The sequence below is a fragment of the Anolis sagrei genome, chromosome X (assembly GCF_037176765.1).
Source record: "Anolis sagrei isolate rAnoSag1 chromosome X, rAnoSag1.mat, whole genome shotgun sequence".
Lineage (NCBI taxonomy): Eukaryota > Metazoa > Chordata > Lepidosauria > Squamata > Dactyloidae > Anolis > Anolis sagrei.
In genome coordinates, this window is record NC_090034.1 from 84,444,542 (window position 1) to 84,457,371 (window position 12,830).

The window sequence follows — 12,830 nt, forward strand, 5'->3', positions numbered from 1 at the left end:
CATTACCTTGATATCTCCTGCCATGGGTCTAAGTCTTCTGCAAGAGGTCTGCAGTGTGCAAATTTTGTTTTTTCCTAAATGCCAGGGAAAACACCAGGTTTACCATTCTCCCATCCTCCTTAAGACCCAACCCACACAGCTGGATTATTGCCTATCTTTCCTTCCCCCCTTCTTTGCGCCCTTCCTTCCTTTCTTTCTTTCTTGGAGCGAAAGGAGTGGCAATCCACCCAATAATCAGGAGGGAGCTTCTCCGGCTATGCCAGCACATGCCTTCTGCCTCCAAGGTGTGTGATTGCGCTCTCAAGTGCGCAGAGCATTTTCCAAACCCATCAGCCCCTTCCTTCTTTCCTTTTGTTGGAAACTGGGTCAGTGTGCCGTCGTTGTCACCATTTGTTCCCCCTTGTGTTCCTTTCCAGCTGCCTTCCAGCCCCCACGGAAGAGAAAAATAAAGCAATATGGGGTTAGGAGCTGGTGGGACATGCTGCCCACCCTCCGAGGCCGATTCTGTGGCTGTCGGCCCTTCGGTATTTCCCTGGTTGCCCTTCTTTCGTCTCCCACGAAGGTGAATCGATGCTCTGGGAAGTCTCCCAGTGTGGAAATTTTAAATTTATTTAACCCTATTTTCCCAATTTGTGTACTTTTTTTTTTTGCAGTCCTCAGGACCCTCTGGAATTGCCAATCAGTGGGGAAGTGAGCAGATATACCCTATTGACTTGGATCTAATGCTCACCTTTTGAGCTAAATGACCTGGCCAAAATGAGGGTGCGCATTAGATTAGCAAAATATGGTCATTTTAGGACTGGTGCCAAAGCAAAAGGGGAAGCTTTTTCAAGAGCTGCACCTGGAGCTCCTCTTTGAAGGACCTCATCTCTAATTTAATAGTTCGATGCTATAGGACCCTGGGATTTGTAGTTTGGTGAGGCATCCAGCTCCTTTGGCGGAGAAGGCTCAAGGCCTTGTCAAACTACGGTACCCATGACTCCGTAGCATTGAATGAAGGCAGTTAAAGTGGATTCATTCTGCAGCAGTGATGCATCTCAAGGTTTCCTTTTCCATTGAAGGAGATTTGGTGCTCTAAATAATAAAGAGTGCACTTTTTTGCCGCTGCACATTGCATTTGGCAGATAATACTTTTTTTGGTTTCAGGGTTTTGAAAATGGAGTTGCGCATGAGATTCGATGGTGCATGAGACGCGAATAAATGCGGCAATTCATCCATCCGCTTCTGTTCCGTTTTCATGCCTCCTAGAGCCACATGTTGTTAGTGATGTGCGCCTTCTGATCAAATGGAGAGAGCCTGCTACAGGCATATTCTGGGGCTGAGAGAGTGTGACTTGCCAAGAGCCACTCATGGCTTTCCGTAGATCCAAACACTCCAGAGCTGGAGTCCGATGCTCAAAACCACCCCTGAGGAAAAAGAATGGGACTTGTTTTTGAACATTGACTGTCCTCACCTTTTGGGCGAGAGAAGCCTCCCACAAGCATGGTAAAACATCAAAAGATTTGGGTGTCCCCTTGGCAATGTCCTTGCAGACGGCCAATTCTCTCACACCAGAAGCGACTTGAGTCACAAGTTGCTCCTGACACTGGAAAAAAAAACCCTTTTGTGTAGCAGACATTTCCAATAAGGGGATTTGTTTGGACAAGGAGCCCAGGGTTCAAATCCTCTTTGCTCAGCTGTGAAAACCCAATGGGCGGTCTTGGGTAGGTCACACTCTCTCAGTCTCAGAGGAAGGCAAGGGCAACTCTCATCTCTGACCCCTTCTACACTGCCATATAATCCATATTATCAAATCAGGTAATCCACATTATCTGCTTTGAACTGGATTATATGAGTCTACACTTCCATATAATCCAGTTCAAAGTAGATAATCTGGATTTTACATATATGACAATGTAGATGGGACCTTAGATCTTTCCATGAAATTTTTCCATTGGGTTGACATCCAATGGAAAAAAATTGAAGGCACAGTTCAACAAGAACAGCAATGGTAGGATTCACATACCTAAGGTTAGGGATAGGGATAGAATCATAGAATCATAGAGTTGGAAGAGACCTGGTGGGCCATCCAGTCCAACCCTCTGCCAAGAAGTAGGAAAATCGCATTCAAAGCACCCTCGACAGATGGCCATCCAGCCTCTGTTTAAAAGCTTCCAAGAAAAGAGCCTGGAAGGCCATGTTTTCTCCCCCTTTATTATGGGTATTTAGATATGAGACCTAAAAACCATGGTTGGAGGAAAGCAAAGCAAAACCCATGCTAGCGGGGTTTTTTTGCCACTTTTTGCCACTCTGGGGTTTCAAGAGGTACCCTCCTTGAACTAGAACAGTGGTTCTCAACCTTCCTAATGCCGCGACCGCTCAATACAGTTCCTCATGTTGTGATGACCCCCAACAATAACATTATTTTCGTTGCTACTTCAGAACTGTCATTTTGCTACTGTTATGAATCGTGATGTAAATACCTGATATGCAGGATGTATTTTCATTCACTGGACCAAATTTGGCACAAATACCTGATATGCCCAAATTTGAATACTGTTGGGGTTGGGGGGGGGGGTTGATTTTGTCATTTGGGAGTTGTAGTTGCTGGGATTTATAGTTCACCTACAATCAAAGAACATTCTGAACTCCACCAATGATGGAATTGAACCAAACTTGGCAAACAGAATTCCCATGACCAACAGAAAATACCAGAAGGGTTTGGTGGGCATTGACTGTCAGTTTTGGAGTTGTAGTTCACCTACATCTAGAGAGCACTGTGGATTCAAACAATTTATTTATTTATTTATTTACTGCGCTGATGGATCTGGACCAAACTTGGCTCAAATACTCAAATACAAATGCCCAAATGTGAACACTGTTGGACTTTCGATGGGGAAAATAGACCTTGACGTTTGGGAATTGTAGTTGCTGGGACTTATAGTTCACCTACAATCAAGGAGCATTCTGAACCCCACCAATGATAGAATTGGGCCAAACTTCCCACATGGAACCCCCATGACCCACAGAAAATACTGTGTTTTCTGATGGTCTTTGGTGACCCCTCTGACACTCCCTCACGAACCCCACCAGGGGTCCCGACCTCCAGGTTGAGAAACACTCAACTAGAACATGAAAGACTGTGACTTGCATCCTCCCCAAACTGTAGAAGCCTCATATTTCCATAGGAAGAAACCATGGCTGTTGAAGTTGGTTCAAGCTGCTATAATTACTGAGTGCGGACTCACTCTTGAAAGCACATTATTGCAATTAACGCAGCTGGTTTTGCAGGTTTCTGCTGGTTTTCAAGGGTTGGCTTGTGTGAGGAGTGCTCCGTTCCTGTTTTTACGACTTTTCACTGTAGGATAAACACGTTTTTTGTCATGCAAGCTGCTTTGGGAAACTGATTTGAAAGTCAAGGGGTGCGTTTGTGTGAAACTGAACCAAGCCTGTGGTTTGCAAAGAACCATATAATCATCAGCACAGATGAGACCCTTTATGTGGTTTGCGATATGACATTTTAGGTCTTTCCGCCATTCCTCATTGCTCCAGGCTTTATAACAAAACACTCCTTCAGTAGGTTTGTGTCAATGTTTACTATTATTAAGTGCATGCGTGTACCTCTGGCCCTCCAGTTGTGTTTGGTGTGCAATTTCCATGGGAACTTTGGGAGATGTAGTCCATAATCATGCAGAAAAGGCAAGAAATTCCCACCAATAATGAATATGGAGACCGTGGTTGCACATCTGAGTCTCATTTCAACACCCATGGCCTAACTTTATGGCATCCTGGGATCTGTACTTCACTGAGATCCATCCCGTGATCTCAGATGGTCCTAGTGCTGTAATTCAAGTAAATGCTTCGAGCTTATTAACAAGGAATTCTGCTAATTGATTCCTGATATGAATTCAGCTTTGCATTCAAACACCTATGGATTTTTTTTACCCTAGCTTTTCCAAACACCTTTCAGGTCAAGTTTAACCTTTAAGGTTGTACATAGTTTTTAAAAAGTCTTTTGAACTTGTTAATGTGTATGGTTTCTATAGGTTTTTAACTATATAGTAAACTGTTTGTAGTGTTAGTTGCTTTGGGTCTCTTTTTTAGAGAGAGAAAGTGGGATACTACTCCTAAAAATGATAATAAATAGTATTTAGAGTGAGAAAGTGGGATACTATTACTACTACTACTACTACCACTAATAATAATAATGATAATGATAATAAATAACATTTAGAAAGAGAAAATGGGATATTAATAATACTACTACTGACAATGATAACACTATGTAACAAAATTCGAAAAGGTTTCTGTTCCTGGTTTGAAAGTGTTATTTCCTGTTTAATAATAATAATAATAATAATAATAATAAGCTGACACGATATGAGGATTTAAAGATTGAACTGCAAAGATTCTGTCACAATCCAGTCAATGTGGTCCCAGTGGTGATCGGCACACTGGGTGCAGTGCCTAAAGACCTTGGCCTGCACTTAAACACAATCAGCGCCGACAAAATTACCATTTGCTAGTTGCAGAAGGCCATCTTACTGGGATCTGCACGCATTATTCGCTGATACATCACACAGTCCTAGACACTTGGGAAGTGTCCGACGTGTGATCCAGTACAACAGCCAGCAGAGTGATCTTGTCTGCTGTGGACTCATCCTGTTGTGTTTGAAATAATAATAATAATAATAATAATAATAATAATAATAATAATAATATACTTTATTTATATTGCACTCTATCTTCTGAGGGGTCTCAGAGTGGATTACAGAACACATATATGGCAAACATTCAATGCCGTTATACAATTAACAACATGATAGACAGTACACAAACAGAGGCAAAGGCTTCCTTTTTTTCCATCTCCGGCATCTGGAGTCTGTGCTCAACTCCGGCCATGGGAGGTTCTGTTGTACCTTTTCCATGCCGAGGAGCCTGTTGTCCATGGACGCCTTCCTGATCGAATTGCCTGTACCCAAAGCAGTACTTATTGATCTACTCATATTACTGTTTTCTAACAGTTAGGTAAGCGGAAGCTAGGGCTGACGGTGGGAGCTCACCCCCGAGCCGCAGCTTGAACTGCCAACCTTCCGTTGGCAACATTTCTTGCAGCTGGCAGTTTAACCTGCTGTGCTATCATGCCCCCTTAATTGTGCGGTCCTTACTTTGAAAGGAGCCAAGATGCTTAAAGCAGCAGCAAACTGTTATAAACTCTGTAGTGTGGATACCCGGTAGGATGCCAAGCAATATGGAAATGCACAATATCTGGCTTGCTGCTTCTGTAATAGAGATGGATGGGCTATTTAAACCGTCCGCATCTATTATGGGTGAAGTGAGATCTGACCCGAGGAACAGTGACTTTACGCACAGCTGCACAGATGCTGCCTGGATCCTATTCTGCCCCTGGGCTCTCCTTCTCCATCATTCAAAAAAGGAGAGAAAACTGGCTCAGAAAAACCTTTTGCTTACTAACTTTCAAGGCCACAATGTTGCTCTTGGCTAGTTACTGTTGCTGTTTCTGTTTGCTGTGCATATTTTATTACGAAATCATAGAACGAGTTGGAAGAGACCCCCCTCAAAGGTCATCCAATCCAACTCTTCTGCCATAAAGGAAGACACAATCAAAACCCTCCCGACAGATGGCCATCCAGTCTGTGTTTTTGGAAACTTCCAGAGAAGGAAGACGATTCTACCACATAAGTGGCCTCTTTGTTTATCCCTGCATCTACCCTGCAGAATTAATACCATTGGAACCCATTTAAATACCACAGTCCAGTGCTTTGGAATTGGCAAGTTTCTTTCTATATTAAGTTGGGAATCTCCTGAGAACCAATGGAATTCAGTGCCACAAGATTGGAATTTTAAGGAAATCATTTTTGGACTGCAAAACCCCAAATCCCCCAACTGGCATGTCCATTGGCTATTACTTTCTGGCATTTTAGGTCTCATCTTTGGCAGAGAAGGCTAAAGACTTTGGGAAACTCAAGCTCCATAGTTTTATAGCTTTGAGCCATGGCAGTTAAAGCTGTCTCAAACTGCATTCATTCTGCAGTGCAGCTGCATCCAAAGACTCGAGGCTCTCTTGCTGCTTTTTCTTGCTGCAACAGTGGGAAACCCCTCCTTGTTTTTTGCAACTGGCACCACCTTTTTCAGCCATTTAATAATAAGAACATCTGTCATTGAGCTCCCACCTTACTGCCTTCTTGCAAGACCCCACAAGCCCAGCTTCAGAGATAAACATCGGGGCCGTTGGCACATAATGATACTTGTAAAGTGTTTAAAAGCAAGAGATAACAAGCAGAGAGGCGAGCCAAGGAGCATCAGAGCCAGCAAAACAACAAACAAACCAACCCTTCTCTGCCTCAAATGAAACCTTTCGGCACCTGATTCCAACTGCAAAGACTGGCACAAGCCAGTAAAGGCAGTGGTGATCGGTACATTGGGTGCAGTGCCAAAAGACCTTGGCCTGCACTTAAAAACAATTGGTGCTGAAAAATCACCATCTGTCGGCTCCAAAAGTCCACCCTACTCAGATCCACACACATTATTCACTGATACATCACACAGTCCTAGACACTTGGGAAGTGTCCAACGTGTGATCCAATATATAAACCAGCATAGTGATCTTGTTTGCTGTGTACTAATCTTTCTATGTATGAAATAATAATAATAATAATAATAATAATAATTCATACTCATTTCGTCAAGGCAGGGCACATCATCATCATAAAACATTACATAAATACATATATTAAAATATATCTCTGTAATATATATTAAATATAGTTAGATTAGGGTCTGTTAAGTATCTTTTATAATGGTGTTAAATAAAGATCAATTTATATCTTCATCTAATGTAAACACTGTACTGATGTGGATAGATGATTGTAAGGTGGGATCTTATATTGGTTGCTGATAGTGAATAAAGAATGGATTAATTGATATTAGGTATATATTAAAATACACAGAATTAAGATGAAAAATTCAGTAAACATGGACAATGAAAAGCAGCGTCTAGGTTTCTGGTGATAGATAGAACAATCTGCTGGTTTGGGTCTTCGCTTGGATGCTTGTCCCCAAGAGTCGCTTCCATCGGGCGCATTTCTCTTCATGTTTCCATGTTTCTCCTCTAGATCTCCGACATCTACATCAGTGGAACGACTGGGGACTTGACCGCCAAAGAGAAGCTGCTCCTCTGGACGCAGAAAGTGACCGCGGGATATGTGCCAGTCAAGTGCACCAACTTCTCATCCTGCTGGAATGACGGGAAGATGTTCAACGCCATCATCCACAGATACAGGTGCGCCAGGCTCCCCTCTCCCATCCTAAGTGGCCTAATAAGTCCTAGGATATCATACAACACCCTCTGAAATGTGGTTCCAAAATTATTATGGCCTTGGATCAGTTTCAGGAATTTCTCTTGGTGTAATTGGAGTCCTGGGCCTTAGGGATTTCCATTTTGGGGATTTGGTTCTAAAGATGCTCAAGGGAACAAAAACACTTGGATTTCAATCCATCATCCCTTTAGCATGGTGCAGATAACATGTAATAATATACTATGGCCTATGTGCAGAATAATTTATTATTTATTTATTTATGACATTTATATGCCACCCTTCTCACCCCGAAGGGGACTCAGAGAGGCTTACAACATATATATATATATACAATATTATATTATTAGCATAGTACAATATCAGTATTATATATTACTATATTGTACTGTACTACTATATTGTAATATTAATAGATAGATAGATAGATAGATAGATAGATAGATAGATACACACCAATGCTTGAGGCCACTGAGCATTGTACAATACATGATGCAAGGTGCAAGGTACAGGATGTGGAATTGCAATTCGCAATCACAGTGGAAAGTATAGGATGCACAACCGCCATTCAACGTGTCGGAGTGCAAAAGGATAAGATATGTGAGAGTGTGATAGTATAGGATGCACAACCACAGTACAAAGAATAAGATACACAACTACAATCCAAAATAGAATATTCATAACCGTAATGCACAATGCGCAACTTGCACAAAGATGGCACAGGTGGAGATACTGTTTGTGCCACACTCAGCAAAACGTATCCGTTATACATTGGAGATAATTGTTTGGTCTTGAACACATTGTATGACTTACGTGTGTTTACAAATGCTGACCGTGATCCCTGAGTATAGTCTGGCTGTTTCTTTTCACAAGATTGGGGCACTTCACTTGCTCAGAGGTGCTCTTGCTTATCCTTTCGTTTCTGGGCTGAGTGCTTTGACGGACGGGACTGCGAGGCTGCCTTCGAGGCCTCTCCTTCCTCCTGCAGCATGCATTTATCTGGCAGCTTCAACCTGCAAATACCAAACCACCTCCTTTTGTGTCTCCTTCAGGCCTGACCTGGTGGATATGCAGAGAGTGGAGATCCAGAGCAGCAGGGAGAACCTGGAGCAGGCGTTCGAGATCGCAGAGCGACTGGGCGTCACCAGGCTTCTGGATGCTGAAGGTGGGCATTGGGAAAAGTGGCTGCGGGGGAGATAGGGAGGGACTGCTTTCATCTCTACGAAGGCAGAGGAGGGTGATCCTGCTTTCAGTACAAAGCTGGACACAGGCTACTGGAGGACTCTTCCTTCTTTCCTTCTTCCCTCCCTCCCTCCTTTCTTTCTCCCTCCCTCCCTTCCTACTTTCCTTCCCTGGCTCCCTCCCTCCCCCCTTCCTTCCTTCCTTCCTTCCTTCCTTCCTTCCTTCCTTCCTTCCTTCCTTCCTTCCTTCTTTCCTTCTTCTCTCCCTTCCTTCCTTCCTCTCTCCCTCCCTCCCTTCCTTCCTTTCTTTTCTCCCTCCCTCCCTTCCTTCCTTCCCTGCCTCCCTTCCTTCCCTGCCTCCCTTCCTTCCCTGCCTCCCTCTTTCCCTCCCTCCCTGCCTGCCTTCTTTCTTTCTTTCTTTCTTTCTTTCTTTCTTTCTTTTCTCCCTCCCTTCCTTCTTCCCTCCCTCCCTTCTTACTTTCTTGCTTGCTTGCTCCTTCTTTCTTTTTTTCTTTCTTTTCTCCCTCCCTTCCTTCTCTGCCTCCCTCCCTTCCTTTCTTCCTTCCTTCTTCCCTCCCTCCTTTCTTTCTTTCTTTCTTTCTTTCTTTCTTTCTTTCTTTCTTTCTTTTCTCCTTTCCTCCCTCCCTCCTTCCTTCCTTCCTTTCTTCTTTCCTCCCTCCCTCCCTCCTTCCCTTCCTTCTTTTCTCCCTTTCTCTCTTCCCTCCTCCCTTCCTTTCTTCTTCCCTGCCTCCCCCCTTCCTTCCTTCTTTCCTTCCCTCCCTCCCCTCCTTCCTCCCTCCCCTCCTTCCTCCCTCCCCTCCTTCCTCCCTCCTCCCCTCCCTTTTCTCATTCTCTTTTTCTTTTCTTTTCTTTTCTTTTGAAACAAATAAATTCATTCGATTGAAAGCTGAAAAAACACACATGAAAATTATTGGAAAATGCTTACATCCTGATAGGCAGGGAGAAAAGATTTGCAGTTGTTATTATTTTTTGTCAAACAGTAACATTATATTGTTGTTGTTACTACTACTGCTGTTGCTGCTATCACCCCCTTATTTCTCAGAATTGATACACAAAACTGGCTATTTCCCCCTTGACTTCTCTCTAAAAGCCACGCTTCCTGTGTGCAAGGAGTCTTATGTCCCTCCCTGCCCCAAATCATTAGCTGTATTGAGGAGCAAAATGGCAACCAGCTTTTCTATTTCCCATCCCCTCTTTTCCTGCTTGTTCTCCTCTCTGCAGATGTTGATGTGGAGTCTCCTGACGAGAAGTCCGTGATCACGTATGTGTCTTCCATCTACGATGCCTTTCCCAAAGTCCCGGAAGGAGGAGACGGGATCAGCGCCACCGTGAGTCTGGCTTCCCATTCTCTTTCCCTCCTGTGGGCAACCAGCTCTCCTCGGCCATTTATTCCCCTTTCTTCCCTATCGTTTCCTGCAGGAAGTGGACCGGAGGTGGGCGGAGTACCAGAGCAACGTGGAGAGTCTCCTCTCCTGGGTCAAGCAGCACACCATCATCATGTCCGACAAGTCCTTTCCCCAGAACCCGGTGGAGCTTAAGGTAAGGACCCAGCCTGCAAACTCTACTCGAATTCTTTATATGGAGCATTGTATAATTTGGTTGGGCCCAAATAGCTCCAAAAACACCAGATCATGTTTGATCTTGGAAGCTCAGCATGGTCAGACCTGACTAGTCCTTGGGTGGAAGGAATCGTCACTGCCAAAACCACCTGAGTATTGCTTACCTGTTTTACTGTGCTTTGAGTCTCTTTTTAGAGAGAAGAAGCGGGAATCTAATAATGATGATAATGATGATGATGATGATGATGATGATGATGATGATGATAATGTATTGGTTTCACTGTAAGCTGCTTTGAGTCTCTTTTTAGAGACACAGCAGGGTAATAATAATAATAATAATAATAATAATAATAATAATAATAATAAGGGAGGTGTTCAATTTGTGATTTTGTGATATGAAATCCAGCATATATATCTTGTTTGCTCTTTCATACTGTGTTTTGTGTCAGTAAAATAATAATAATAATAATAATAATGTATTGGTTTCACTGTAAGCTGCTTTGAGTCTCTATTTAGAGACAAAATCAGGATAATAATAATAATAATAATAATAATAATGTATAGGTTTTACTGTAAGCTGCTTTGAGTCTCTTTTAGAGTCAATAATAATAATAATAATAATAATAATAATAATAACTGCAAAGACTCTGGCACAAGCCAGTCAAGGTGGTCCCAGTGGTGATCGGCATACTGGGTGCAGTGCCTAAAGACCTTGGCCTGCACTTAAACACAATTGGCACTGACAACATTACCATCTGCCAGCTGCAGAAGGCCACCTTACTGGGATCTGCACGCATTATTCGTCGATACATCACACAGTCCTAAACACTTGGGAAGTGTCCGATGTGTGATCCAATACATCAACCAGCAGAGTATCTGCTGTGGACTCATCTTGTTGTGTTAATAATAATAGTAATAATAATAATAATAATAATAATAATAATAATAATAATAATAATGTATTGGTTTCACTGTAAGCTGCTTTGAGTCTCTTTTTAGAGACAAAAAGCAGTATGATAATAATGACAATAATAATAATAAATAATAATAATAATACTTAAGAAAACGTTGTGAAATTCATGGCATTGCCATAAGTCAACAAGTAACTTGGGCCCCATCTGAACAGTAGATATAATGCAATTCAATGCAGTTACATTGTTTTTATATGAGTCTACACAGATCTTATAATGCAGTCCCAAACTACATTAAATGGTAGTGTAGATGGAGCCTTAGAACTCCATAGGCCCACACAGATATGGAAGCAATTCCAAGTTTAGGTTTCATTGGTGCTCTTGGTTGCAGCTCTGAACTGGTTTTAAATATTGCCCCCTCTCTTGACCCATCCTTCCTTTTTGCGTTCAAGAATGGGCTTGATAAATGTCTTAGAAAGGTTTTAGGACAACTAAGGGAGAGAAAAGCAGAGGGCTTTCTTCTTGCAGCCATCCCATTACGGATTCTGGACCCCTTTCCCTTCCCGTTTGTGATAACTAGCCTTTTTATGTAGTTCCCCCCTATTCTATGGAGTAAGATTCCCGACTCTCCTTTCTTTCAGGCACTTTATAACGAGTACATTCACTTCAAAGAGACGGAGATCCCAGCAAAGCAGCAGGAAAAAAGGAGCATCGAGGAGCTGTATAAACTGCTGGAGGTGAGAGCAAAGAAGTCATTGTAAGGAAAAAGAACTGGTTTGGCTTTCAAATACAGCCAGGCCTCTCCATTTGCAGATTGGACTTTTGCAGATTGATTATTCGGTCATTCTAGGAATCTCTCAGGCCCCCAGCAGACCTTGATCATGGAATCACACTGGAGGAGCTAGAGATTCCCATAAAGACCTGTTATTTGCATTTTCCCCATTTTATGGAGATCCAATGCCCTTAGCCTTAGAGAATGCGGGCTGTAAAAGCAAACCCAAAGGGACTTAGAAATCCAGCTCTGACATACCTTTGAAACATTAAAGCAGAATGTGGGGAAGTCTCCTTCTCAGGAACTTTTTAAAGGAAACTCTTTGGGGTGCATCTATGACTGAATCCACATCAGCCACCTTGGTTCAATGCTATAGGGCCATGGAGGCTGTCGTTTGGAAATTTGAGGGCTGCCAAAGGAGGTAGATGCCTCAGCAAACTACACATCCCAGCATTGCATTGAGCCATAGTAATTAGAGGTGACGTCCCTCAAAGAGGAGTTCCCGAAGAAGCCTCCCCTTTTGCTTTGGCTCAGCACTGAGCTGATTGTATGGCAGAAATCTAATGCACATTCTAATTTTGGCAAAATGGGTGAACATTAGATTAGAGTAAATATAGTATTTGGTATTCGGATTCTCCCTTTCCTGTGGAAACTGTCTCCACGCGCTTTCTGTCCTGCCTCTGGACCAAGCCAAACGGTTGCTCTCCCTCTTTGTGTTCTGCAGGTCTGGATTGAATTTGGTCGCATGAAGCTGCCCCAGGGCTTCCACCCCAATGACGTGGACGAAGAGTGGGGCAAACTTGTCATTGAGATGCTGGAGCGTGAGAAGCTGCTGCGGCCGGCCGTGGAAAGGTGGGCTCTCTGACAGAAGAAAGGCACTGAGGTCCAAGCAAATACATAGATCCAGATCCAGTTGTTGCTCTCTATTAGAGTAGGCCCTAGAGCAGGGGATGCCAAACTACTTTTCATGGATTTCCACATAAGCCTTATTATGGTTGCTTTTAAAGGGCTGTTGAATCTATGGATGGAGAATCCGAGAAATGACCCTTGCAGGGGGGAAAGATTCAAGG

At 43.0% G+C, this 12,830-nt stretch overlaps 1 protein-coding gene across 22 annotated transcripts in view; it reads left to right on the forward strand.

Moving 5' to 3' along the window:
* MACF1 (microtubule actin crosslinking factor 1) overlaps positions 1-12,830 on the forward strand; it is a 398,178-nt gene that overhangs the window by 187,209 nt on the left and 198,139 nt on the right. For all 22 annotated transcript variants that reach the window (XM_060784087.2, XM_060784094.2, XM_060784082.2 and 19 more), the window contains 6 exons: positions 7,116-7,282; positions 8,369-8,481; positions 9,740-9,846; positions 9,938-10,057; positions 11,630-11,725; positions 12,485-12,612. In XM_060784087.2, the coding sequence (XP_060640070.2) occupies positions 7,116-7,282; positions 8,369-8,481; positions 9,740-9,846; positions 9,938-10,057; positions 11,630-11,725; positions 12,485-12,612 (731 nt within the window). The remainder of the gene's footprint in view (positions 1-7,115; positions 7,283-8,368; positions 8,482-9,739; positions 9,847-9,937; positions 10,058-11,629; positions 11,726-12,484; positions 12,613-12,830) is intronic.